Below are 27,151 nucleotides of genomic sequence, written 5' to 3' on the forward strand. Positions count from 1 at the left end.
CCCTGCTCTGCACCACCCCACCCTCCGTCAGCCGGCTCTGCACCGCCCCGCTGTGTCACCCGCTTTGCACCCCCTGCTCTGCACCACCCCACCCTCCGTCAGCCGGCTCTGCACCACCCTGCTGTCACCCTGGAAAGGAGGCTCTGATGTCGTTGAGGCCGTGAGCTGAGACACCTGCCGGCCCCGGGGCAGGCGTGACTCACAGGGAGACGTGAGAGACGAGGGCCCCTGAGGGACCAGCTGCCTCATCCAGGAGAATCGGCCCAGGCCCCTCAGGCCCCACGTGGAGCCCTGGGCCTGGCTGTGCTGGATGGAGGCAGCCCAGGACAACAGGTGCAGAGGCCACTGCGGGCTGAAGACCCCTTTGAAGTGATCAGAGTGACCCCTCTTCCACCAGGCGCCGGCTCCCTGCGGCCAGGCCGAGGCGGCAGCGCCCATGGCGGGAACGTGGCCTGGCTGCAAGACGCGGCGGCTCCCGGCTGCCACGCTGAAGGGGGCCGTAGGGCAGTCAGGGCTGCGTCTCCGGCCGCCTGGCAGAGCAGGAGCTGGGGCGCCAGGGTCGCTCTGAGCACGGGGCCGAGGCGCGGAGGCAGGAAGCAAAGCCCAGCCTGGTGCAGAAGGGAGCAGAGGCTCGGCCGAGCTGTGGGAGGGGGCAGAAGCGCCGCAGCGGGGAGAGGAGCGAGCCCCCCCCGGCAGAACACGGCCGTGGCACTGCTACCCGAGCGCCTTCGCCCTGCAGGCGGGAGCTGCCCCCTCTCGGTGGCTGGCGAGCCCAGGGAGGCCCAGGGAGGCCCGAGCTCGCACCCAGCCCACCGCTGGCGGCAAGGACGGGCCCAGACCCCGGCGACTGGGCCGGGGCCAAGGCTGGTGCCATGTGCCCCAGGCGTTGGGGGCAGCTCCTGGCGGGGGGCTGAGGGGGGCCTTGCTTGCAGGGGTCTAGCTGAGCCACGCGAACTCCCCTCCACGGTGGCTTGATGGACCCAGCTGGCCATGCACAGCACCCATGGTCCCCCCTTGGGCCTGCCCTCTGCCCTTGAGCAGCCAACTGGCCCCCCAGGGGGCCCCCGGGGCCCCAGAAAGGCGCGGGGGGGCAGCCGGCCGGGACTTACACCCCTCTAGGGAGGAGACTTCCCTGCCCCCGGGAACCCAGCCGGCAGAGCCCCCTTGCTATGGGCATCGTGCAGCCCCCGTCCGGTAACACCCTGGGATCCAACAGGCGGCGGGAGGACGGGCCTGCCCACGAGAGCTGCTTGCCTCCTGCGGCCTAGGACTCAGCCCTGCTCCCAGCTGCCAGGGATGCAGTGCGGGGAGCAGCCCCGAGCCGGCTGTGCCAAGCCCTCCCAGGCACTCGGCACTCAGGCCGCCGGAGGGCCAGGCGCGGGGCGGCCAGGGTCCGCGGTGCAGGCGGGACGTGCCCAGCTGGGAGCGCTGGCCCGGCCGGCGAGCTGGTGGGTGACGGAGGGCGACTGGCGGCCCGGCGCGGGACACGGAGGCCAGGCAGAGACGTTCCAGCTGGTTTATTTTGCAGCCGGGTGGGGACGAGAACGGCGGCTGGATTCCTCGGAGCAGGCGCGTGGCAGCCCGGAGGCCAGGAGCCAGGGCGCTCGGCTGGCCCAGGGCCCCGCCGCCCCCGCCCTGGTGGAGACAGAGGGCAGGGGGCAAATCCACCACCTCTGGGCCCCACTCCCGCAGCCGCGTGGGCGGGTGGAGGGGGCAGGGGACAGTTTGCTTGGAGCGGCCACCTGCCTCGCTGCCTGCGTCCTGCTGGGGCCTGCCCCCCCCGCCGTGTCTCAGCCAGCCGGGGCGCCCACCGGGGGGGTCAGCGAGAGCAGGCTCAGCCAGCGCCCGGCCCCGGGGATTCCCACCTCGGGCGCAAGCAGGGCCAGGGCCAGCCTGCCCCAGGGGCCCACCCTCTGGGCTGAACTGCCCCGGCCGACTCCCCCTCTGAGCCGTGGCCACTGACCCCAAGGCGGTGTCCAGAGGGCGACTCCCAGCCCAGCTCCACGGGGCCCCTGGGGCCCCCCCCGCCCAGTCGCCTGGCTGCAGCCGCTCACCTGGGCCTCAGCGAGGGCAGTTTGGCTGGAGGGCTGGGCCCCCCGTCCCCCGCCCGGGGCCCCAGCAGGCGGGGCAGCCATGGCCGGGGCGGGGCCGGGCGCCCTGCAGCCGGCGGGCCAGGCCGGGCAGCTCCCGCGGCAGGCAGTAGCAGGGCAGCAGGCGCAGCGCGGGCGGCACGTCTGGCCGGCGGCACGCCTCGCCGAAGTAGGCCAGCGCCCAGCCGCCCTGCCCCGCCCCCACGCCGCCCAGCTCGCTCTGCAGGCAGGCCAGGGCTGCCCCGAACAGGCCGTGGGGGTCCGCGGAGCCGCTGCTGCCTGCGCCCGCCCCCTGCCACAGCTGGTAGAGCCGGGCACTGCCGGGGCTCCACACGAGCAGCACCGTGCCCTGCTCCCGGGCCACCAGCTCCCGCTGGGCGTAGAGCCAGGGCAGCGCCCCCAGCCGCCCCACGCTGCCCGCCTCCCACAGCGCCAGCCGCACGCTGCAGCCCAGCGCCGCACGCAGCGCCTGCGCCAGGCCGCACACCCGAGCCGCGTGCTCCTCCGAGTCCGGCGAGCAGAGCAGCAGGACGGGCCGGCAGCCCCAGGGCCCTGCGGGAGAGAGGGGGTGAGTGCACCAGCTGGCCCAGCCCTTCGCCCGCCCAGCACCCGACCCCTGGGAACCCAGCCCCCCGGGATCGCAGCCCCTCAGCCCCCGGGAACCTAGCCCCCCGGGATCCCAGCCCCTCTTCCCCCCCTCCCCCCCTCCCCCCGTTCCTGGGAACCCAGCCCCTCTGTCCCCGGGAACCCAGCCCCTCTGTCCCCGGGAACCCAGCCCCTCTGCCCCCCCACCCTTCTGCGCCCCAGGATCCCAGCCCCCCGGGAACCCAGCCCCTCTGCCCCCCCCCCCCGTTCCTGGGAACCCAGCCCCTCTGCCCCCGGGAACCCAGCCCCTCTGCCCCCCCACCCTTCTGCGCCCCAGGATCCCAGCCCCCCGGGAACCCAGCCCCTCTGCCCCCCCCCCCCCGTTCCTGGGAACCCAGCCCCTCTGCCCCCGGGAACCCAGCCCCTCTGCCCCCCCACCCTTCTGCGCCCCAGGATCCCAGCCCCCCGGGAACCCAGCCCCTGCCCCTCACCTGTGCTGAGCGTGTGGAGGCTCCTACAGCGCAGCAGCAGGACGGTCCCCAGCAGCCCCAAGGCGAGGGCCAGCCCCAGGGCAAGCAGGCCGACGCGCCGGCGAGACACTGGAAGGGCAGTGGAGAGGGGCTGAGCCTTCTGGCCTCCAGCGCAGGCCCCACGCCCTAGGCCTTGGCAGGGCTCCCCTCCGGCTCTGGGCTAAGGGGCTGGAGGGGCGGTGGCCACGGGGCTTTCGCCTCCCTCCCTGGGCCCCGTTCCCGGCCCGGGGCTCTGCGGCTGGGTCCGTGCGCGGGGCCAAGCGCCCTGCCGGGCCACACTCACCGTCTGGGCACAGGAGCTGCTTCCGGGCAAACTGCACGTCGGAGCGCCACACCTGCCGGGACAGAGCGCGTGGGTGTCCGGCCCCGGGGCGGGGGCAGGGGCTCTGGCAGGGCCCAGGGCAGGGGCAGGAGGCTGGGCAATGGGGCAGAGGTTCTGACAAGCAGCCAAGGAGGGGGGCAGGGCTACAGGGCAGGGGAGGGGCATCGGGGTGACCTAATGGGGAGACAGGAGAGGGGTGGTGGAGTGACGGGGTGGAGCTATGGGGTGAGGCGATGGGGGGCTACAGGGCAGGAGGGGCTATGGGGTGAGGTGACGGGGGACTACGGAGCAGGGGGGGTGGCGGGTGATGGAGGGGCTATGGGGTGGGGTGATGGGGGGCTACAGGGCAGGAGGAGCTATGGGGTGAGGTGACGGGGGGCTACCGGGCAGGAGAGGGGTGGTGGGGCGATGGGGGGGTACCGGGTGAGGTGACGGGGGGCTACCGGGCAGGGGAGGGGTGGCAGGGTGATGGGGGGTACAGGGTGAGGTGACGGGGGGGCTATGGGGCAGGGGAGGGGTGACAGGGGAATGGGGGGCTATAGGGCAAGGGAGGGGTGACGGGGGGGGGGGGGCGGGGGGGGGGGCGAGGGGGATGGGGGTACAGGGTGAGGTGACATGGGGGGTGAGGGTGGGGGGGGGCTATGGGGCAGGGGAGGGGTGGCAGGGGGATGGGGGTACAGGGTGAGGTGACGGGGCGATGGGGGGTACAGGGTGAGGTGACGGGGGGGCTACGGGGCAGGGGAGGGGTGGCGGGGTGATGGGGGGGTACCGGGTGAGGTGACGGGGGGGCTACGGGGCAGGGGTGGCGGGGCGATGCGGGGGTACCGGGTGAGGTGACGGGGGGGCTATGGGGCAGGGGAGGGGTGGCAGGGGGATGGGGGCTACGGGGCAGGGGAGGGGTGGCAGGGGGATGGGGGGGCTACGGGGCAGGGGAGGGGTGGCAGGGCAGCAGGGTGATGCGATGGGGCAGGGCCACGGGGCGGGGGCGGGGCACAGGGAGGACTTACCAGCACACAGCCCCCCAGGACCCGCATGGGCAGCAGCAGGCTGAGCTCCCCGGGGCGGCCGCTGTCGGGCTGCAAGGCAGGAAGGAGGCCGTTAGGCGCGCGCCCGGCCCTGTGCCCCGCGGGGAGCGCCCGCCGGCTGACACTCACGCCGGTGACGGTGTAGACGGGCGCCTGTGGCTCGCACCCGCGGCCCTGCTGCCGGCACAGGGCTGCGCTGAAGGAGGCCGGCACGGCAGACGCGATGTCCAGCCGCAGCTGCGCGAAGCCGACGCTCACGGACACGTTCCAGGCGGTGTCTGCAGGGAGGAAGCCAGCGGGGTCACCCCTGGGGCCGCAGCCGCCAGCTCCGTCTTCGCTGCCGAGCTCCCAGCATGCTCTGCGCTCGCCCCTGTGCACGGCCCTGCTCCGCGCTGCGTGCGCACCGGGGCGCAGCGAGGGGGCCGGCCTGGAGCGCCACCCTCATGGGGCTCGTCCCCTCGCGGAGCCAGGGCTCTGGGCCGCCTGGGAGCTGCCCGGCCCCTCCCCGGGCTGGGTGAAGCATCACGCCCCCCACTTCCCACCCCTGCCCTGCCCCCAAATCCCCCACCCTGCCCTGCTCACCACCCCACTGATCCGATTCCTGCCCCTGCCCCGCCCCCCACACCCTGCCCCACCCCCAGCCCACTTCCTGCCCCTGCCCTGCCCCCCATTCTCCGCAACCCCACTGCCTGCCCCTGCCCCGCCCCCCATCCCCCACACCCGCCCCTGCCCCTCTGCTGTCTGCCCCAAGGCAGGCTGTGGGGCAAGGCCCAGCTGGGGGCACGCTCCCCGGGCAGCTCACCTGGGCGGTGCGGGCACTCCACGTGGCTGCTGTTGCCGTAGGAGAACTGGGGAGAAAGGGGGCAAGTCACAAGGCGCGGCTGGGCTCCCCCCAGACACGGCCCCGCGGGGCGGGGCGAGGGCCCAGCCGCTCAGCTGGCAAGGGGCCGGGCAGACGGCCTGGGCCAGCACTGGGCCGAAGGGGTCCCCCGGGGGCTCACCTGGAAGCAGAGCAGGGGGTGCACGTCCACCTTCTCCACCGTGTAGGCCTAGAGCAGGGCACAGAGCAGGTCACTACTGGGGCTGACCCTCGCTGCCGGGCCCCCAGCCCGTCCCCGCCCCCGGGGGCCCGCAAACCACCTGTCCCGGGCCGGCCCTGGGAGCAGCAGCCCTACCCCCGGAGCTGCCAAGGCAGGGGGGTCTGGGGGGCCCTGGTCGCCGCCCAGGTGGGGCAGCTGTGCAGGAGCCCCCCGATGTGCCTGGATGGACAGATCCAGGGGGCTGCCGCCCACGGCTCTGGGGAGGGACCTGGCCAGAGACCTGCAGAGCAGCTAGCACCCTCTGCCCCCGAGCGCCCCCAGCTCCCCGGACCCCAGCCCAGCTTGGCCAGGCAGAGCCCCACAGCCCCTTCTGGGAATCTGGGGCTGTGACGGGGGGGAGGGGCTGGCTGCTCTGTAGCCCCGTGCCCCCCCCGGCTGCGCTGTGCGATTCCCACGGCCTCACCCTCGTGCAGCAGCCCAGGAGGCTCTGCCCGGGGCAGACACAGGGAGGCAGGTGGGGACAGCCCCGGGCCGGGGGCTGGGCAGTCTGGGCGGGGGAAGCACGAAGGGAGCAGACTAGTCCAGACGGGGGGGTCAGGGGCCGGTGGACCCTCCCCCCAGGAGGACTAAGGCTCTGCCCTGGCTCCTCTGTCAGCGTGGAGCCCGCGCCGCGTCTCGGAGAACCAGGAAAGTCTCCTCGGCCGGCGGAGTCACGTCTGGCTGCGGACGGGGTGCAGGGTCGGGGGCCCCCAACTCGCCGTCACAGCATGTTGCAAAACAAACCCACCTCTGCCCAGCGGCAGCTCCTGTCCCGCAGGCTGGCCCAGGCCCCTGCGCCTGGCACCGCGACGGGGGACAGCCAGGCCAGAACTGCCTGGAGAGGGCCCCCCCTTCCCGCGGGGGCTGGGGCTGACTTCCTGGCTACGTCTACACTGGCCCCCTTTTCCGGAAATGCTTAAAACAGAACAGTTTTCCATTATAAGTATTTCTGGAAAAAGCGCGTCTACCCTGGCAGGATGCTTCTCCAGAAAAGCCCTTTTTCCAGAAAAGCGTCCATGCCAATGTAGACGCGCTTTTCCGGAAAAAAGCCCCATTCGTCATTTTCGCGATCGGGGCTTTTTTGCGGAAAAGAAATCTGTGCTGTCTACACTGGCCCTTTTCCGGAACAGTTTTTCCAGAAAAGGACTTTTGCCCGAACGGGAGCAGCATAGTTTTTCCGGAAAAACACTGACAATTTTACAGTAGCTCGTCAGTGCTTTTCTGGAAATTCAAGGGGCCAGTGTAGACAGCTGGCAAGTTATTCCGGAAAAGCGGCTGCTTTTCCAGAATAAGTGACCCAGTGTAGACACAGCCCGTGTCTAGTTGCAAAGCCCCAGGCACCAGCCCGGCTGACGCCTCATTAGCAGCAGAGCCGCATGCTGCAGAGACCTCTCCACCTGCCGTGTGCCGGGCCCCCCGCAGCTTTCCAGCCCAGAGCCATGCGGTGCCAGGGCAACCCGGAGCAGCGGGAGGGCCGGGCTGCCTGGCATTGTGGCTGGGCAAGAATTCGGGAAGCCCAGCTATGTGCACCAGCGCCTGCCCGGCTGGGGAGCATCTATGCTGCGCTGGAGGAGTGGACGCACCGTGGTCCACCGGCTGCTTCCTGCCCTCCCCCGCCTCCCTCTGCCCTCGCCCCAAGGGGCTCGCTGGCAGGAGCAGTCACCACCCTGAACTCACTAGCAACCAGCTGCTGGCCAGGCTGGCGGCCGCGAGCACACAGGCACCTGTTCCCCCTTTTCAGAGACGGGCCGACATGAGCTTTCTCCCAGCCGCGGGAAACTCCCCAGTGTTCCTAGACCCACCGAAAGGCACCGAGCTGCCAGGAGCTCTAGGGCCGGTTTAAACTCATGGGTGTTCGCTAGCGAGACCTGCTGGCTAACAGGGTCTAACTTCAGTAGCTGCTCTGCAGCACCCAGGTCGCTAGGGAAATGGAAATGTGCTACGACCACAACGGAAAGGGGCACCGAGCACCTCTGCCTTCTGCACATTGCCGAGAGTTCTACCATGGCCACATAGTAGCGGACAAAGCCCATTGTTAAAACTCTGTTACTCCTCACACTCTTCTTCTCAGCATCCTTAACACTGCCGGCCAGAGAGTTCGCCTCGTGTCCCTTTGCTTCCCTTATCGATTTTCTACAGTTCCCAGCTTTTAATTTCTATTCCTTACTGGCAACATGCTCATTCTCCCACTGCAATTTCTTTTGTAGCGGCCATCACTTCCCTTCTAAACCAAGTCCGTTTTTTAACCAACAAGACCAAAAGAGCATCTAGTAAAACTCCCACCTGTCATTTCCAGCTTTCGAATCGTTCTTCCTCTCAGCTGATTTGGTTCACAACTGTTTTCAGCTTTGAGAAATTAGCCCTTTTCAAGTGAGAAGTGTCTCCCGCTGGTCTGGACTGCGTTGTGTGTGCACACCCTAGAGGTGGCCAGGCGATGTTCACTTGTACCTAGCTAGCAGTAATGCTTAGTTCTCTGACCCACTCTTGGGGTCTGTGGACGCCCAGGGGAAGACGGCTCTGCCCCAGCTGGAGGCACGACTCTGCTAAGTGCTCTAACCCCTGCCAGGTCCTGGGGCAGGGCTCCCCTTGAGCCCCCAGCAGTGTGCCGTGGCCTTACCCACTCCGACTCGGTGGCTGTGGAGTTGGGGATGCCGTGGCAGGCCCTGCCCTCGCTCTCCTTCCAGCACAGCGTGGCGGCCGGGCGCAGGGGGCAGCGGGCACTCAGCACCATAGCCATGTGGGCCTCGCCACTGGCACTGTGGTCGTGGAAGTGCATGGAGGCCCACAGCTCAGCACCATCTGTGGGGCAGAGAGGTGTCAGCCGAGGCAGTGCCCCTCCCCCTCCCCAGTGGTGAGAGGCCCACGGGCCCTGGCGTGGCCGCTCCAGAGCAGCGTGCCCCTGGGCACATGCACGGCCTGTTCCGAAGCCAGGGGCCCCCTGCTGCTCTCAGCCCCCCAGGGGCCGGCGGGGGATGGGGCCAGAGAGCCGGGTATTTGCTGAGCCCACGGACGGGCAACCCGCAGCGCGGCCCCCCCAGGCCAGCCCTGGGTGGCCAAGGGCATCGCCGCTCAGCCTGGTGCCCCTGCCTGGGGACCCCTGGGCCCGGCATTCCTCTTCCACGCAGCTCCCTGAGCAGGGCCCGGGGCCATGGCCAGGAGCTGGTACCGGGGGCCCGGGGGCCCTGCGAAGCCGGCCAGGGCCACAGGCTGGGGACGAGCAGCACATGGGGCTCCCGCCCAGCGCCCAGAGTTCACCCCCCGCTGCCCCGCCCCCGCCACTCACGCGCTGCGGGCTGGTCTCGGAAGGGGCACCGCTTGGTGCGGAGGCTGTCGCGGGGCGGGTAGGAGGCCTGCGGAGAGAGGGACGAATGGCTGAGCGAGCAAGACCCCAACCCTCCCCCTCCCCACCCTCCCCAGCCCCCAGGACCCCACCCGCCCCGGATCGCTGCCCCAGCCCCACCCCCCGGGAACCCCTCCGGGCGCAGTCAGACCTCGATGCACAGGCAGGGCAGCAGGAACTCGTAGGGCAGCACGACGCTGCGCCCCCCGGAAACCAGCGCCTGCAGGCAGGGGAGGAAGCAGCCGAGAGTGAGGGCGGCCCTGGGCCCTGGGCCCCACGGGGCATGCAAGGATGGGGTGGGGGAGGGGACCCAGGGGGCCAGCATGGGGGCATGTGGGGGATGGGGGAGAGGCCCCATGGGGCTGGCATGGGGGGATTGGGGGAGGGGGCCAATGGGGCCGGCATGGGGGGATTGGGGGAGGGGGCCAATGGGGCTGGCATGGGGGGGATGGGGGAGAGGCCCCATGGGGATGGCATGCGGGGATTGGGGGAGGGGGCCAATGGGGCCGGCATGGGGGGGGGGAGGGGGACAATGGGGCTGGCATGGGGGGGATGGGGGAGAGGCCCCATGGGGATGGCATGCGGGGATTGGGGGAGGGGGACAATGGGGCCGGCATGGGGGGGGGGGGAGGGGGCCAATGGGGATGGGATGGGGGAGGGGGCCAATGGGGCTGGCATGGGGGGATGGCATGCGGGGATTGGGGGAGGGGGCCAATGGGGCCGGCATGGGGGGGGTGGGGGAGGGGGCCAATGGGGCTGGGATGGGGGAGGGGCCACAGGGGGCCGGCATGGGGGGATGGGGGAGGGCTGCTCACCTGGCGGTGGAAGGGGCTGGGCAGCTCCTCACACTCCAGGGCCAGCTGGTGGCAGAGCCGCACGGTGAGGGCGGGGCCCCTGGGTACCGACACCTGGATGGCCCGGGCTGCAGGGAGCCAGGCGTAGCTGAACTCAGGGCCTGCAGAGACAGAGGCGGCCGGGGATGGGCAGGCCGGGCACCGCGCCCGCATGCTGGCCCCTTGCCTGGGCCCGGCGGGGCAACACGAGCCCGCAGCCCCCAGGAAGGGCTACGGCAGCAGCTGGGTGTGACGGCGCATGGGGGCCCCGACCTGCACCCCCCTCGGCAGCCAGAGGGGACTCTCGGGCGGCCGGTAGAGTAGAAGGGTGTGACGTAGGGGGTGCTCGCTGGGCTGGGGTGACCCCTGCTGTCTGGAGCAAGACCCAGCAGGGAAACCTCACTAGGCAAAGGTGACTCCGTACCGGTTGAACCAGACACCCCCCATGGAGAGGAACAAAGGAAGGGGGAGGCTGCCCTGGCTGGGGGCAGGGCTGGAGGAGGGTGAGTTTAGTGGCGGGCTGGGAGCATGGAGGAGACAGCCTAGGGAAAGGGGCTGGAGTTTAGGGGCCCAGTCTCCCCCATCTCAAGGGGGCCTGAGGCATCCTAGCCCAGCTCTGTGACCAGACTACATCTGTGCTGTGCTGTATCCTGGAGAGGCAATAAACTTCCTCTATTCCACCGGCTGGTGCAGTCTGTTTGTGCCATTTCGGGGTGCAGGAGACGGGGGACCCCAACGCGCTGTCACAAAGGGTCACTGGTTCCCAGCGTGGGGCCGATGTGGGCACAGGCAGCCTCCTTGGGGGGACTCCCGGGCCCTGACCCCCCCTCTCCTGCTCCCAGCCCGCTCGCCTCACCCTACCCCGCCAAGTCGGACCCCTCTCCCAGGCCCCACCCCCCGGGGGGCCAGTCCCGCCGATATCCTCCATCCCCTGGGAACAGGGTCGTTCTGTGCTCCGCCTGGCCCTGGGTGTCTCCGGCCAACGCCGGCTCGGAGCGAGTCACCGGGACCCCCAGCGCACAGCACAGAGCAGCACAAACAAGGTTACAAAGCAGACCCCCCCCACACACACACCACACTGGGGCATGTGCGCAGGGCAGGCCAGGCCAAGCTCCCCTGAGCCCCAAGACACAGCCTGCAGGCCCAGCCAACACCCCTCATCCCCACAGCCTGCCACGACCCCCCGAGATCCCCACAGCCCCCCACAGCCTGCCACGACCCCCCGAGATCCCCACAGCCTGCCACGACCCCCCGTGATCCCCACAGCCCCACACAGCCTGCCACGACCCCCCGACATCCCCACAGCCTGCCACGACCCCCAGTGATCCCCACAGCCCCACACAGCCTGCCACGACCCCCCGAGATCCCCACAGCCTGCCACGACCTCCCGAGATCCCCACAGCCCCCCACAGCCTGCCACGACCCCCCGAGATCCCCACAGCCTGCCACGACCCCCCGAGATCCCCACAGCCCCACACAGCCTGCCACGACCCCCCGAGATCCCCACAGCCTGCCACGACCCCCCGACATCCCCACAGCCTGCCACGACCCCCAGTGATCCCCACAGCCCCACACAGCCTGCCACGACCCCCCGAGATCCCCACAGCCTGCCACGACCCCCCGAGATCCCCACAGCCCCCCACAGCCTGCCACGACCCCCCGACAGCCCCCCACAGCCCCCCACAGCCTGCCACGACCCCCCGACATCCCCACAGCCTGCCACGACCCCCCGTGATCCCCACAGCCCCACACAGCCTGCCACGACCCCCCGAGATCCCCACAGCCTGCCACGACCCCCCGACATCCCCACAGCCTGCCACGACCCCCAGTGATCCCCACAGCCCCACACAGCCTGCCACGACCCCCCGAGATCCCCACAGCCTGCCACGACCCCCCGAGATCCCCACAGCCCCCCACAGCCTGCCACGACCCCCCGACATCCCCACAGCCCCACACAGCCTGCCACGACCCCCCGAGATCCCCACAGCCTGCCACGACCCCCCGAGATCCCCACAGCCCCCCACAGCCTGCCACGACCCTCCGTGATCCCCACAGCCCCACACAGCCTGCCACGACCCCCCGAGATCCCCACAGCCTGCCACGACCCCCCATGATCCCCACAGCCCCACACAGCCTGCCACGACCCCCCGAGATCCCCACAGCCCCACACAGCCTGCCACGACCCCCCGACAGCCCCCCACAGCCCCACACAGCCTGCCACGACCCCCCGAGATCCCCACAGCCCCACACAGCCTGCCACGACCCCCCGAGATTGCCACAGCCCCCCACAGCCTGCCACGACCCCCCGACATCCCCACACAGCCTGCCACGACCCCCCGAGATCGCCACAGCCCCCCACAGCCTGCCACGGCCCCCCATGATCCCCACAGCCCCACACAGCCTGCCACGACCCCCCGAGATCGCCACAGCCCCACACAGCCTGCCACAACCCCCCGAGATCCCCACAGCCCCACACAGCCTGCCACGACCCCCTGAGATCCCCACAGCCCCACACAGCCTGCCACGACCCTCCGTGATCCCCACAGCCCCACACAGCCTGCCACGACCCCCCGAGATCCCCGCAGCCCCACACAGCCTGCCACGACCCCCCGAGATCCCCACAGCCCCACACAGCCTGCCACGACCCCCCGAGATCCCCACAGCCCCCCACAGCCTGCCACGACCCCCCGAGATCGCCACAGCCCCCCACAGCCTGCCACGACCCCCTGAGATCCCCACAGCCCCACACAGCCTGCCACGACCCCCTGAGATCCCCACAGCCCCACACAGCCTGCCACGACCCTCCGTGATCCCCACAGCCCCACACAGCCTGCCACGACCCCCCGAGATCCCCACAGCCCCACACAGCCTGCCACGATCCCCCATGATCCCCACAGCCCCACACAGCCTGCCACGACCCCCCGAGATCCCCACAGCCCCACAAAGCCTGCCACGACCCCCTATGATTCCCACAGCCCCACACAGACTGCCACGACCCCCCAAGATCCCCACAGCCCCACAAAGCCTGCCACGACCCCCCATGATCCCCACACAGACTGCCACGACCCCCCGAGATCCCCACAGCCCCACAAAGCCTGCCACGACCCACCAAGATCCCCACAGCCCCCCACAGCCTGCCACGACCCCCTGAGATCCCCACAGCCCCACACAGCCTGCCACGACCCTCCGTGATCCCCACAGCCCCACACAGCCTGCCACGACCCCCCATGATCCCCACAGCCCCACACAGCCTGCCACGACCCCCCGAGATCCCCACAGCCCCACAAAGCCTGCCACGACCCCCCATGATTCCCACAGCCCCACACAGACTGCCACGACCCCCCGAGATCCCCACAGCCCCACAAAGCCTGCCACGACCCCCCATGATTCCCACAGCCCCACACAGACTGCCACGACCCCCCGAGATCCCCACAGCCCCACACAGCCTGCCACGACCCCCCCGTGATCCCCAAAGCCCCACACAGCCTGCCACGACCCCCCGAGATCGCCACAGCCTGCCACGACCCCCCCGTGATCCCCACAGCCCCCCACAGCCTGCCACGACCCCCCGAGATCCCCGCAGCCCCCCACAGCCTGCCACGACCCCCGAGATCCCCGCAGCCCCCCACAGCCTGCCACGACCCCCCGTGATCCCCAAAGCCCGCCACGACCCCCCGAGATCCCCACAGCCTGCCACGACCCTCCGTGATCCCCACAGCCCCACACAGCCTGCCACGACCCCCCGACATCCCCACAGCCCCACACGGCCTGCCACAACCCTCCGTGATCCCCACAGCCCCACACAGCCTGCCTCGACCCCCCGACATCCCCACAAAGCCTGCCACGACCCCCCGAGATCCCCACAGCCCCACACAGCCTGCCACAACCCTCCGTGATCCCCACAGCCCCACAAAGCCTGCCACGACCCCCCGTGATCCCCACAGCCCCACACAGCCTGCCACGACCCCCCGAGATCCCTACAGCCCCACACAGCCTGCCATGACCCTCCGTCATCCCCACAGCCCCACACAGCCTGCCACGACCTCCCGTGATCCCCACAACCCCACACAGCCTGCCACGACCCCTCCGTGATCCTCACAGCCCCACACAGCCTGCCACGACCCCCCGAGATCCCCACAGCCCCCCACAGCCTGCCACGACCCCCCGAGATCCCCACAGCCCCACACAGCCTGCCACGACCCCCCCGTGATCCTCACACCCAGTAAGGAGGGACTGGGGGGCACAGTGAGCACTGGGGTGTCTGAGGGGAGGTGGGGGATGGGTTATCACCCCTCCCCTGTGTGAGGGGGCTGGGGGGGGCACAGGGAGCACTGGGGTGTGTGAGGGGAGGTGGGGGATGGGTTATAACCTCTCCCCTGTGTAAGAGGGGCTGGGGGGGCACAGGGAGCACTGGGGTGTCTGAGGGGAGGTGGGGGATGGGTTACAACCTCTCCCCTGTTTGAGGGGCTGGGGGGCGCAGGGAGCACTGGGGTGTCTGAGGGGAGGGGGGATGGGTTATAACCTCTCCCCTGTGTGAGGGGGGGCTGGGGGGTTGGGGGGCACTGGGGTGTCTGAGGGGAGGGGGGGATGGGTTATAACCTCTCCCCTGTGTAAGGGGGGGCTGGGGGGCACTGGGGTGTCGAGGGGAGGTGGGGGATGGGTTATAACCTCTCCCCTGTGTGAGGGGGCTGGGGGGCGCAGGGAGCACTGGGGTGTCTGAGGGGAGGGGGGATGGGTTATCACCTCTCCCCTGTGTAAGGGGGGCTGGGGGGCGCAGGGAGCACTGGGGTGTCTGAGGAGAGGGAGGATGGGTTATCACCTCTCCCCTGTGTAAGGGGGGCCTGGGGGGCGCAGGGAGCACTGGGGTGTCTGAAGGGAGGGGGGATGGGTTATCACCTCTCCCCTGTGTAAGGGGGGCTGGGGGGCACTGGGGTGTCTGAGGAGAGGGAGGATGGGTTATCACCTCTCCCCTGTGTAAGGGGGGGCTGGGGGGCACAGGGAGCACTGGGGTGTCTGAGGGGAGGTGGGGGATGGGTTATCACCTCTCCCCTGTGTAAGGGGGGGCTGGGGGGCGCAGGGAGCACTGGGGTGTCTGAGGGGAGGGGGGATGGGTTATCACCTCTCCGCTGTGTAAGGGGGCCTGGGGGGCACTGGGGTGTCGAGGGGAGGTGGGGGATGGGTTATCACCTCTCCCCTGTGTAAGGGGGGGGGGGGGGCCTGGGGGGCACTGGGGTGTCGAGGGGAGGTGGGGGATGGGTTATCACCTCTCCCCTGTGTAAGGGGGGGCTGGGGGGCACTGGGGTGTCGAGGGGAGGTGGGGGATGGGTTATCACCTCTCCCCTGTGTAAGGGGGGGCTGGGGGGCGCAGGGAGCACTGGGGTGTCTGAGGGGAGGGGGGATGGGTTATCACCTCTCCGCTGTGTAAGGGGGGCCTGGGGGGCACTGGGGTGTCGAGGGGAGGTGGGGGATGGGTTATCACCTCTCCCCTGTGTAAGGGGGGGCTGGGGGGCACTGGGGTGTCGAGGGGAGGTGGGGGATGGGTTATCACCTCTCCCCTGTGTAAGGGGGGCTGGGGGGCACTGGGGTGTCGAGGGGAGGTGGGGGATGGGTTATCACCTCTCCCCTGTGTAAGGGGCGGCTGGGGGGCGCAGGGAGCACTGGGGTGTCTGAGGGGAGGGGGGGGATGGGTTATCACCTCTCCCCTGTGTGAGGGGGTTGGGGGGGCACAGGGAGCACTGGGGTGTCTGAGGGGAGGTGGGGGATGGGTTATCACCTCTCCCCTGTGTAAGGGGGGGCTGGGGGCACTGGGGTGTCGAGGGGAGGTGGGGGATGGGTTATCACCTCTCCCCTGTGTGAGGGGGGGGGGGGGCACAGGGAGCACTGGGGTGTCTGAGGGGAGGGAGGGTGGGTTATCACCTCTCCCCTGTGTGAGGGGGTTGGGGGGGCACAGGGAGCACTGGGGTGTCTGAGGGGAGGGGGGGTGGGTTATCACCTCTCCCCTGTGTGAGGGGGTTGGGGGGGCACAGGGAGCACTGGGGTGTCTGAGGGGAGGTGGGGGATGGGTTATAACCTCTCCCCTGTGTAAGGGGCGGCTGGGGGGCACAGGGAGCACTGGGGTGTCTGAGGGGAGGCGGGATGGGTTATCCCCTCTCCCCAGTGTGAGGGGGGGCTGGGGGGCACTGGGGTGTCTGAGGGGAGGGGGGATGGGTTATCACCTCTCCCCTGTGTAAGGGGCGGCTGGGGGGCACAGGGAGCACTGGGGTGTCTGAGGGGAGGCAGGATGGGTTATCCCCTCTCCCCTGTGTGAGGGGGGGCTGGGGGGCACTGGGGTGTCTGAGGGGAGGGGGGATGGGTTATCACCTCTCCCCTGTGTAAGGGGGGGCTGGGGGGCACTGGGGTGTCGAGGGGACTCGCTGGGGGGTCCTAGCTGGCGGGGGGGAGCTGACGCGCTCGGTGGGGCGTCTGGTGCGGAACAGCGGGACCCCAGGCTCGGGCCGTAGGTAGCTCTGGGGCTGACCCCCCCGTGTCTCACCTGCCTGCTCTGGGGCGACCAGGTGGCTCTGGCTGAGGCTCAGCCCCCTCTCCGGGATGGTGCCCAGCGAGACCAGCACCCGGTGCCCGCTCTCCACCGGGAAGCAGTCAAACCGCACCTGCCACTGGAGGAGAAGCCAGGGTGAGAGCCCGCGAGAGCCCCCCCCCCCCCGTCCCCGGGGCAGAGCCCACGACAGGCACAGGCCAGGAGCCCGGACGGGCCGCGCCGACTCACCAGGGAGCTGCCGGCCTCGGGGTCCTTCCTCCAGACCTTCAGCCAGCTGGCCCGGTTGGAGCCCAGCACCAGGAAATGCAGGTGCAGGCCGCGGATCCTCCCGAGCCCTGCAGGAGACACCGGCCAAGGCCCAGGTCACAGCAGGCCCAGCAAGGGGCCCAGGAAGCACCCGCCAGGGGGACCCCCCCCTCCGGGCTGCAGCGCCCAGGCCCCGCGAGGCAGCGCCGTACCAGCAGTGTGCAGGACCACGCGCACGCGCACGCAGGGCTGGCAGGCGTGGGCGGCCGGGCACAGCCGGGCCGTGCTCAGGGCCAGGGCTGGCGGGGTCAGGGCTGCATCGTCAGGCTCCTTCTGGTGGCACCGGGGCCTGCGGAGGGCGCTCTCCGCTGGAGGAGAGAAGAGGCATTAGAGGGGGCAGCACCCGCCGCTCCCTGACCCCCAAGCCCGCCGGCCACGCCCCCAGCGCTCACACCCTGTGCTGCAGTGTCAGGCCCTGGCTGGCTGCTGCGCTGGGGGACCCCTGGGGCTGTCTGGAGCACGGCCCGGGGGGGGACCCTGCCGCTCCCAGGGTGCTAGCAAGTTAAGGGAAGAGAGGGGCAGAGGACTGGGGGCGGGGGAAGCACGAGGCGGGGCCGGGGGGCGATGGGCCCTGCCCCCGCTGGCTACCTCCCGTCTGTGCTGGGCTGTATCCCGGACGAGCAGTAGCCCCCTCGTTCTACTGCTGGGGAGTCTGTTCTGGCTGCTCCGGGGGTGCAGGTCGGGGAACCCCAACGCGCCGTCACGCCCCCGCCCAGCAGGGCCCCCGGGGCAGGGCAGGCGCAGGCCTGCCCCACGAGCAGCGCGCATTGACTTACCCCTGACTCTGCAGGCCTGGGGGCAAAGGACAGGGAGACGTGTTAGTGCGGGAGGCCTTGGCCCAAGGTGCCACAGCGCACCCCGGGCGGCACCCCCTCCCCCAGGGCAGTCCCCTCCCCCCGGTGATCCACGCCCCCCTGCGCTTCCCCCCCAGGTGGTACCCCCCATGATGTGTGCCCCCCCGCCTCCTCCCCCGGGGCAGTCCCCTCCCCCCGGTGATCCATGCCCCCCCCCCCCCTGTGCTTCCCCCCCCCCAGGTGGTACCCCCCATGATGTGTGCCCCCCCACCTCCTCCCCCGGGCAGTCCCCTTCCCCTGTGGTTCCTGCCCCCCCCGCATCTCCCCCAGGAGGCACCCCTATGCCTCCTTCCCCGGGGCAGTCCCCTCCCCCCATTATCTGTGCCCCCCTGCCTCCTCCCCCAGGCAGTCCCTGCACCTCCTTTCCCCGCCCCCGTGATCCCCGCCCCTCTTCACCTCCCCCAGGCAGTCCCCTCCCCCTGCACTCCCAGCCTCCCAGTGATCCCTGCTCCCCTGAGCCTCCTCCCCCCATGATCCCTGCTCCCCTACACCTCCTCCTGAGCATCCCCTCCACTCGCAGCTTCTTCCCCCCCAGTGATCCCTACTCTTCTGCGCCTCCCCCCCCCGTGGTCCTCCTCACAGCTCCCCCAGGGCTGTCCTCTCCCCCCTGAGCAGAGCCTGGTACCCAGAGCCAGCCCGCTCCCCGCCAGCGCCCTGTGCTCCCATAGGCGTTATGCTCAGAGAAGCGGCAGGGCTGAGAGGGGTGGGGGTCACGGCCCCCCTGCCCCAAGTGGGGGAGCTTCCCACTCGGCCCATGTGCAACGGGTCATGCCAGGCCTGGGACATCCATGGGAGTGAGGCCCCAGCGCAGCGCTGAGAAGCCAGGGGAGCAGGGCTGGTTCAGCCAGGTGTGGCGAGGGAGGGGTCCCTCTGCCGGGCCCTCACCCGGGGCAGCGCCAGCCCAGCGTAGCGCCCGGCTGCACAAGCTGCTTTGCCAGCAACTCACGCTCCATGTGGGCAGCAGAGCCAAGGAAGGGGCTTGTTCCATCACCACAGGGCAAAGCAGGACCCTGCCGGGCTGTAAGGCCAAGACTGGAGCTGGCCAAAGCCAGGCCTGGCACTTCACCTGGGGAACTCCTTGCCAGAGGATGCTGTAAGACCAGGACTTCCGCAGGGCTCAGAAGGGAGCTGGACAAATGCAGGAGGGCAGGCCCATGGGTGGCTGCAGCCAGGCTGGGCAGGGGGCCTGGGGCTGGGCGGCAGGGGAGGGGTCACTGGATGATTCCTGGTTCGGGACACGCCCTCGGGGGACGGGCCGGTGCGCTGACCCGGCCTGGCCGCTCTCATAGAACCATAGAATCATAGGACTGGAAGGGACCTCGAGAGGTCATCGAGTCCAGCCCCCCGCCCTCAAGGCAGGACCAAGCTCCATCTACACCATCCCTGACAGATGTCTATCTAACCTGTTCTTAAATATCTCCAGAGAGGGAGATTCCACCACCTCCCTTGGCAATTTATTCCAATATTTGACCACCCTGACAGTTAGGAATTTTTTCCTAATGTCCAATCTAAACCTCCCCTGCTGCACTTTAAGCCCATTACTCCTTGTCCTGTCCTCAGAAACCAAGAGGAACAAATTTTCTTCTTCCTCCTTGTGACACCCTTTTAGATATTTGAAAACCGCTATCATGTCCCCCCTTAATCTTCTTTTTTCCAAACTAAACAAGCCCAGTTCATGAAGCCTGGCTTCATAGGTCATGTTCTCTAGACCTTTAATCATTCTTGTCGCTCTTCTCTGTACCCTTTCCAATTTCTCCACATCTTTCTTGAAATGTGGCGCCCAGAACTGGACACAGTACTCCAGCTGAGGCCTAACTAGTGCAGAGTAGAGCGGCAGAATGACTTCACGAGTTTTGCTTACAACACACCTGTTGATACAACCTAGAACCATATTTGCTTTTTTTGCAGCAGCATCACACTGTTGACTCATATTCAACTTGTGGTCCACTATGACCCCTAGATCCCTCATGCCATCCCCTCCCCCGCGCAGAACCCAGCACCGGCCGCCTGCCCCGCCTCTCCCGGCCCCCCGCCCGCCCGGCAGCCCCCGGGCCCCTTGGCCCCCCGCGGGCGACTCACGGGAAGGCGCCCGGTGCCTCCCCCCGGCGCCCCCCGCCAGGCCCGGGCCCTGCAGCCGCCCGGCGGAGGCTCGGAGGGGCCGGACCCCCCCGCTGCTTACGAAGTTGGCGGTGACGCGGGGCCGGGGCGCTCCGGGCGCGGCCAGCAGCAGAGCGGCGGCGAGCAGCAGGGCGCTGGGGGGACGCCCCATCGGCGGGCTCAGCGGGGCTGGCGCATGGTGCGCAGCGCACACGGCCCGGCAGCGCAGCGCAGCGCAGCGCCCGCCCCCGGCTCCGCCCGCCCCGGCCGGCTCCGCCGCATTCCTGGCCGCGCGGGGCGGGGCCCCCCCGCTCTGTCCGGCCCCCGCCTGGCCCGCCCCCGCCTGGCACCGGCCCCCCCCGCTCTGTCCGGCCCCCGCCTGGCCCCCCCCCGCCTGGCACCGGCCCCCCCCTCGCCCTGTCCGGCCCCCGCCTGGCCCCCCCCCGCCTGGCACCGGCCCCCCCCCGCCCTCTCCGGCCCCCGCCTGGCCCCCCCGCCTGGCACCGGCCCCCCCCCCGCCCTCTCCGGCCCCCGCCTGGCCCCCCCCCCGCCTGGCACCGGCCCCCCCCCCCCGCCCTCTCCGGCCCTCGCCTGGCACCGGCCCCCCCCCGCCCTCTCCGGCCCCCGCCTGGCCCCCCCCCCGCCTGGCACCGGCCCCCCCCCCCGCCCTCTCCGGCCCCCGCCTGGCACCGGCCCCCCCCGCCCTCTCCGGCCCCCGCCTGGCCCCCCCCCCGCCTGGCACCGGCCCCCCCCCGCCCTGCCCGGCCCCCGCCTGGCCCCCCCGCCTGGCACCGACCCCCCCCCCGCCCTGTCCGGCCCCCGCCTGTCACCGGCCCCCCCCGCCCTCTCCGGCCCCCGCCTGGCCCCCCCCCGCCTGGCACCGGCCCCCCCCCGCCCTGCCCGGCCCCCGCCTGGCACCCCCCCGCCCTGTCCGGCCCCCCCCGCCTGGCACCGGCCCCCCCCCCCGCCCTGTCCGGCCCCCGCCTGGCACCGGCCCCCCCGCCCTGTCCGGCCCCCGCCTGGCACCCCCCCCCCCCCCCCGCCCTGTCCGGCCCCCGCCTGGCACCGGCCCCCCCCCCCTGTCTGGCCCCCGCCTGGCACCCCCCCCCCGTTCTGTCCGGCCCCCGCCTGGCACCCCCCCCGCCTGGCACTGGCCCCCCCCCCCCCCCGCCCTGTCCGGCCCCCGCCTGGCACCCCCCCCGCCTGGCACCGGCCCCCCCCCGCTCTGTCCGGCCCCCGCCTGGCACCCCCCCCACCTGGCACCGGCCCCCCCCCCCCCGCTCTGTCCGGCCCCCGCCTGGCACCGGCCCCCCCCCGCCCTGTCCGGCCCCCGCCTGGCACCTCCCCCCTGCCCTGTCCGGCCCCCGCTTGGCACCGGCCCCCCCCCCGCCCTGTCCGGCCCCCACCTGGCACCGGCCCTCCCCCCGCCCTGTCCGGCCCCCGCCTGGCACCTCCCCCCTGCCCTGTCCGGCCCCCGCTTGGCACCGGCCCCCCCCCCGCCCTGTCCGGCCCCCACCTGGCACCGGCCCCTCCCCCCGCCCTGTCCGGCCCCCGCCTGGCACCGCCCCCCCGCCCTGTCCGGCCCCCGCCTGGCACCGGCACCCCCCCCCGCCCTGTCCGGCCCCCGCCTGGCACCGCCCCCCCGCCCTGTCCGGCCCCCACCTGGCACCGGCCCCCTCCCCCCGCCCTGTCCGGCCCCCGCCTGGCACCTCCCCCCTGCCCTGTCCGGCCCCCGCTTGGCACCCCCCCCCCCCCGCCCTGTCCGGCCCCCACCTGGCACCGGCCCCTCCCCCCGCCCTGTCCGGCCCCCGCCTGGCACCGCCCCCCCGCCCTGTCCGGCCCCCGCCTGGCACCGGCACCCCCCCCCGCCCTGTCCGGCCCCCGCCTGGCACCGCCCCCCCGCCCTGTCCGGCCCCCGCCTGGCACCCCCCCCGCAGCTGTGCCAGGGCCCGGGCAGGTGCCCAGGTGCTGCGGGAGGGGCACAGGGGGCTCCGGGCAGGGTCTGGCACTGAGGGGCCAGGTAACTCGCCATCAGGACGCGGGGGGACCCGGCTGAGGGCGGGCCCTGGGGGCCCTGGGGGCGCCCGTGTCCTCCCAGGCCCAGCGGCTCCGAGCCAGGGCGCAGGGCGCCGGCCGCCCCCAGACTGTGCCCCAGAAAGCTCCCCCGCCGCCGCAGGGCTGCGTACGAGCCGCCCACGGGAGCGGGACACGGCGGTTGACCTGATTCTCTCCGGCTTCCTGTGAGACTGTGGCAGCCTGCACACAACCCACAGCGGGCGGCACGTGCGGCGGCAGCCGGAGCCCCTGGGCCCGGTGACAGCCGTGCTGCGTGGGACAGAGCTGGCAGCAGGGCCCCTTGCTTGGCAGCAAACAGCGCAGCTCCTGCATCCCGGGCCTGGGACAAAGTGGGATGCGGCCCGTGCCTCAGTTTCCCCTCTGCTGCACTGTTGCGGGGCCGGGGGAGCATGTGCTCTGGGCACTGGGGGAGCCAGGGTGGCTCTGAGCTGGTGGAGACCCAGGGGAATCCAGCCCCGAGGGACTGGGCTCCACTTCCCAGCCAGGGATCCGGCAGAGAGGCAAAGCGCTGGGCTCTGCCTGGGCTCCCCCCGCTGGCTGAAGCCGCACGGCTCGTGCTGGAGGGAGAACCAGAGCCCAGGGGCTGAGGGGGGGCTGCAGAGCAGCCTCCTGGCGGGAAAGGGCCCCTGCAAAGGCAGCAGCAGCCACAGGACCGGATCCTGCTCCCAAGGCGCCTAAGCAGAACCCCGCTCGATGGGGCCCCAAGACGCAGCCCCCGAGCTGTCACTGCCACCTCGGTGGGCTTAGAAGCAGGCAGAGCAGCGCTGCCCCAGAGCTGGGCGTGCCCCATGCCCAGGGCCCCGCGAGGAGTCTCAGGCAGAGCAGCGCCGCCCCAGAGCTGGGCGTGCCCCATGCCCAGGGCCCCGCGAGGAGTCTCAGGCAGAGCAGCGCCGCCCCAGAGCTGGGCGTGCCCCGTGCCCGGGGCCCCGCGAGGAGTCTCAGGCAGAGCAGCGCCGCCCCAGAGCTGGGCGTGCCCGGGGCCCCGCGAGGAGTCTCAGGCAGAGCAGCGCCGCCCCAGAGCTGGGCGTGCCCCGTGCCCCGCGAGGAGTCTCAGGCAGAGCAGCGCCACCCCAGAGCTGGGCGTGCCCCGTGCCCCGCGAGGAGTCTCAGGCAGAGCAGCGCCGCCCCAGAGCTGGGCGTGCCCAGGGCCCCGCGAGGAGTCTCAGGCAGAGCAGCACCGCCCCAGAGCTGGGCGTGCCCGGGGCCCCGCGAGGAGTCTCAGGCAGAGCAGCGCCGCCCCAGAGCTGGGCGTGCCCAGGGCCCCGCGAGGAGTCTCAGGCAGAGCAGCGCCGCCCCAGAGCTGGGCGTGCCCAGGGCCCCGCGAGGAGTCTCAGGCAGAGCAGCACCGCCCCAGAGCTGGGCGTGCCCGGGGCCCCGCGAGGAGTCTCAGGCAGAGCAGCGCCGCCCCAGAGCTGGGCGTGCCCAGGGCCCCGCGAGGAGTCTCAGGCAGAGCAGCGCCGCCCCAGAGCTGGGCGTGCCCGGGGCCCCGCGAGGAGTCTCAGGCAGAGCAGCACCGCCCCAGAGCTGGGCGTGCCCCGTGCCCCGCGAGGAGTCTCAGGCAGAGCAGCGCCGCCCCAGAGCTGGGCGTGCCCAGGGCCCCGCGAGGAGTCTCAGGCAGAGCAGCACCGCCCCAGAGCTGGGCGTGCCCAGGGCCCCGCGAGGAGTCTCAGGCAGAGCAGCGCCGCCCCAGAGCTGGGCGTGCCCCGTGCCCGGGGCCCCGCGAGGAGTCTCAGGCAGAGCAGCGCCGCCCCAGAGCTGGGCGTGTCCGGGGCCCCGCGAGGAGTCTCAGGCAGAGCAGCACCGCCCCAGAGCTGGGCGTGCCCAGGGCCCCGCGAGGAGTCTCAGGCAGAGCAGCGCCGCCCCAGAGCTGGGCGTGCCCGGGGCCCCGCGAGGAGTCTCAGGCAGAGCAGCACCGCCCCAGAGCTGGGCGTGCCCCGTGCCCGGGGCCCCGCGAGGAGTCTCAGGCAGAGCAGCACCGCCCCAGAGCTGGGCGTGCCCAGGGCCCCGCGAGGAGTCTCAGGCAGAGCAGCGCCGCCCCAGAGCTGGGCGTGCCCAGGGCCCCGCGAGGAGTCTCAGGCAGAGCAGCGCCGCCCCAGAGCTGGGCGGGCCCCGTGCCCAGGGCCCCGCGAGGAGTCTCAGGCAGAGCAGCACCGCCCCAGAGCTGGGCGTGCCCCGTGCCCCGCGAGGAGTCTCAGGCAGAGCAGCACCGCCCCAGAGCTGGGCGTGCCCAGGGCCCCGCGAGGAGTCTCAGGCAGAGCAGCGCCGCCCCAGAGCTGGGCGTGCCCGGGGCCCCGCGAGGAGTCTCAGGCAGAGCAGCACCGCCCCAGAGCTGGGCGTGCCCCGTGCCCAGGGCCCCGCGAGGAGTCTCAGGCAGAGCAGCGCCGCCCCAGAGCTGGGCGTGCCCAGGGCCCCGCGAGGAGTCTCAGGCAGAGCAGCGCCGCCCCAGAGCTGGGCGTGCCCAGGGCCCCGCGAGGAGTCTCAGGCAGAGCAGCGCCGCCCCAGAGCTGGGCGTGCCCAGGGCCCCGCGAGGAGTCTCAGGCAGAGCAGCGCCGCCCCAGAGCTGGGCGTGCCCGGGGCCCCGCGAGGAGTCTCAGGCAGAGCAGCACCGCCCCAGAGCTGGGCGTGCCCCGTGCCCAGGGCCCCGCGAGGAGTCTCAGGCAGAGCAGCGCCGCCCCAGAGCTGGGCGTGCCCGGGGCCCCGCGAGGAGTCTCAGGCAGAGCAGCGCTGCCCCAGAGCTAGGCGTGCCCCGTGCCCAGGGCGCCGCGAGGAGTCTCAGGCAGAGCAGCACCGCCCCAGAGCTGGGCGTGCCCCGTGCCCAGGGCGCCGCGAGGAGTCTCAGGCAGAGCAGCGCCGCCCCAGAGCTGGGCGTGCCCAGGGCCCCGCGAGGAGTCTCAGGCAGAGCAGCGCCGCCCCAGAGCTGGGCGTGCCCAGGGCCCCGGGAGGAGTCTCAGGCAGAGCAGCACCGCCCCAGAGCTGGGCGTGCCCGGGGCCCCGCGAGGAGTCTCAGGCAGAGCAGCGCCGCCCCAGAGCTGGGCGTGCCCAGGGCCCCGGGAGGAGTCTCAGGCAGAGCAGCGCCGCCCCAGAGCTGGGCGTGCCCAGGGCCCCGCGAGGAGTCTCAGGCAGAGCAGCGCCGCCCCAGAGCTGGGCGTGCCCGGGGCCCCGCGAGGAGTCTCAGGCAGAGCAGCTCCGCCCCAGAGCTGGGCGTGCCCAGGGCCCCGCGAGGAGTCTCAGGCAGAGCAGCGCCGCCCCAGAGCTGGGCGTGCCCCGTGCCCAGGGCCCCGCGAGGAGTCTCAGGCAGAGCAGCGCCGCCCCAGAGCTGGGCGTGCCCCGTGCCCAGGGCGCCGCGAGGAGTCTCAGGCAGAGCAGCGCCGCCCCAGAGCTGGGCGTGCCCGGGGCCCCGCGAGGAGTCTCAGGCAGAGCAGCGCCGCCCCAGAGCTGGGCGTGCCCAGGGCCCCGCGAGGAGTCTCAGGCAGAGCAGCGCCGCCCCAGAGCTGGGCGTGCCCCGTGCCCAGGGCCCCGCGAGGAGTCTCAGGCAGAGCAGCGCCGCCCCAGAGCTGGGCGTGCCCAGGGCCCCGCGAGGAGTCTCAGGCAGAGCAGCGCCGCCCCAGAGCTAGGCGTGCCCAGGGCCCCGCGAGGAGTCTCAGGCAGAGCAGCGCCGCCCCAGAGCTAGGCGTGCCCCGTGCCCCGCGAGGAGTCTCAGGCAGAGCAGCGCCGCCCCAGAGCTGGGCGTGCCCCGTGCCCAGGGCGCCGCGAGGAGTCTCAGGCAGAGCAGCGCCGCCCCAGAGCTGGGCGTGCCCAGGGCCCCGCGAGGAGTCTCAGGCAGAGCAGCACCGCCCCAGAGCTGGGCGTGCCCCGTGCCCCGCGAGGAGTCTCAGGCAGAGCAGCGCCGCCCCAGAGCTGGGCGTGCCCAGGGCCCCGCGAGGAGTCTCAGGCAGAGCAGCACCGCCCCAGAGCTGGGCGTGCCCCGTGCCCAGGGCCCCGCGAGGAGTCTCAGGCAGAGCAGCGCCGCCCCAGAGCTGGGCGTGCCCGGGGCCCCGCGAGGAGTCTCAGGCAGAGCAGCACCGCCCCAGAGCTGGGCGTGCCCCGTGCCCAGGGCCCCGCGAGGAGTCTCAGGCAGAGCAGCGCCGCCCCAGAGCTGGGCGTGCCCAGGGCCCCGCGAGGAGTCTCAGGCAGAGCAGCGCCGCCCCAGAGCTGGGCGTGCCCGGGGCCCCGCGAGGAGTCTCAGGCAGAGCAGCACCGCCCCAGAGCTGGGCGTGCCCAGGGCCCCGCGAGGAGTCTCAGGCAGAGCAGCACCGCCCCAGAGCTGGGCGTGCCCAGGGCCCCGCGAGGAGTCTCAGGCAGAGCAGCGCTGCCCCAGAGCTGGGCGTGCCCGGGGCCCCGCGAGGAGTCTCAGGCAGAGCAGCGCCGCCCCAGAGCTGGGCGTGCCCAGGGCCCCGCGAGGAGTCTCAGGCAGAGCAGCGCCGCCCCAGAGCTGGGCGTGCCCAGGGCCCCGCGAGGAGTCTCAGGCAGAGCAGCGCCGCCCCAGAGCTGGGCGTGCCCGGGGCCCCGCGAGGAGTCTCAGGCAGAGCAGCGCCGCCCCAGAGCTGGGCGTGCCCCGTGCCCAGGGCCCCGCGAGGAGTCTCAGGCAGAGCAGCGCCGCCCCAGAGCTGGGCGTGCCCAGGGCCCTGCGAGGAGTCTCAGGCAGAGCAGCGCCGCCCCAGAGCTGGGCGTGCCCCGTGCCCAGGGCCCCGCGAGGAGTCTCAGGCAGAGCAGCGCCGCCCCAGAGCTGGGCGTGCCCAGGGCCCCGCGAGGAGTCTCAGGCAGAGCAGCGCCGCCCCAGAGCTGGGCGTGCCCAGGGCCCCGCGAGGAGTCTCAGGCAGAGCAGCGCCGCCCCAGAGCTGGGCGTGCCCCGTGCCCCGCGAGGAGTCTCAGGCAGAGCAGCGCCGCCCCAGAGCTGGGCGTGCCCCGTGCCCAGGGCGCCGCGAGGAGTCTCAGGCAGAGCAGCGCCGCCCCAGAGCTGGGCGTGCCCAGGGCCCCGCGAGGAGTCTCAGGCAGAGCAGCACCGCCCCAGAGCTGGGCGTGCCCCGTGCCCCGCGAGGAGTCTCAGGCAGAGCAGCGCCGCCCCAGAGCTGGGCGTGCCCAGGGCCCCGCGAGGAGTCTCAGGCAGAGCAGCACCGCCCCAGAGCTGGGCGTGCCCCGTGCCCAGGGCCCCGCGAGGAGTCTCAGGCAGAGCAGCGCCGCCCCAGAGCTGGGCGTGCCCAGGGCCCCGCGAGGAGTCTCAGGCAGAGCAGCGCCGCCCCAGAGCTGGGCGTGCCCGGGGCCCCGCGAGGAGTCTCAGGCAGAGCAGCACCGCCCCAGAGCTGGGCGTGCCCAGGGCCCCGCGAGGAGTCTCAGGCAGAGCAGCACCGCCCCAGAGCTGGGCGTGCCCAGGGCCCCGCGAGGAGTCTCAGGCAGAGCAGCGCCGCCCCAGAGCTGGGCGTGCCCAGGGCCCCGCGAG

General features: G+C 72.3%; 1 protein-coding gene across 1 annotated transcript; it reads right to left on the minus strand.

Moving 5' to 3' along the window:
• Nucleotides 1–1,502: 1,502 nt before the first annotated feature.
• Nucleotides 1,503–19,852, minus strand: IL17RE (interleukin 17 receptor E). The gene is made up of 16 exons (XM_075916336.2): nucleotides 19,682–19,852; nucleotides 17,425–17,440; nucleotides 16,801–16,956; nucleotides 16,571–16,677; nucleotides 16,337–16,460; nucleotides 9,787–9,926; nucleotides 9,123–9,191; nucleotides 8,915–8,981; nucleotides 8,249–8,430; nucleotides 5,554–5,601; nucleotides 5,355–5,400; nucleotides 4,682–4,830; nucleotides 4,535–4,603; nucleotides 3,489–3,540; nucleotides 3,167–3,274; nucleotides 1,503–2,642 (listed from the first exon to the last, which is right to left on the minus strand). The coding sequence occupies exons 1-16, from the start codon at nucleotides 19,769–19,771 to the stop codon at nucleotides 2,062–2,064; spliced, it is 2,004 nt and encodes a 667-aa protein (XP_075772451.2). The 5' UTR covers nucleotides 19,772–19,852; the 3' UTR covers nucleotides 1,503–2,061.
• Between the last annotated feature and the right edge of the window lie 7,299 nt (nucleotides 19,853–27,151).

The sequence above is a fragment of the Pelodiscus sinensis genome, chromosome 11 (assembly GCF_052426305.1).
Source record: "Pelodiscus sinensis isolate ZL-2025 chromosome 11, ASM5242630v1, whole genome shotgun sequence".
Classification (NCBI taxonomy): domain Eukaryota; kingdom Metazoa; phylum Chordata; order Testudines; family Trionychidae; genus Pelodiscus; species Pelodiscus sinensis.

What these genes read in the sequence shown, in the direction of transcription:
- IL17RE (XM_075916336.2), bottom strand. Translation starts at nt 19,771, where the DNA reads ATGGGGCGTCCCCCCAGCGCCCTGCTGCTCGCCGCCGCTCTGCTGCTG. An exon ending in CCGAGACCAGCCCGCAGCGC is followed by an intron (nt 8,431 to 8,914) that starts GTGAGTGGCGGG and finishes TCTGCCCCACAG; the next exon opens with ATGGTGCTGAGCTGTGGGCC. An exon ending in CCGTCTACACCGTCACCGGC is followed by an intron (nt 4,604 to 4,681) that starts GTGAGTGTCAGC and finishes CCTGCCTTGCAG; the next exon opens with CCCGACAGCGGCCGCCCCGG.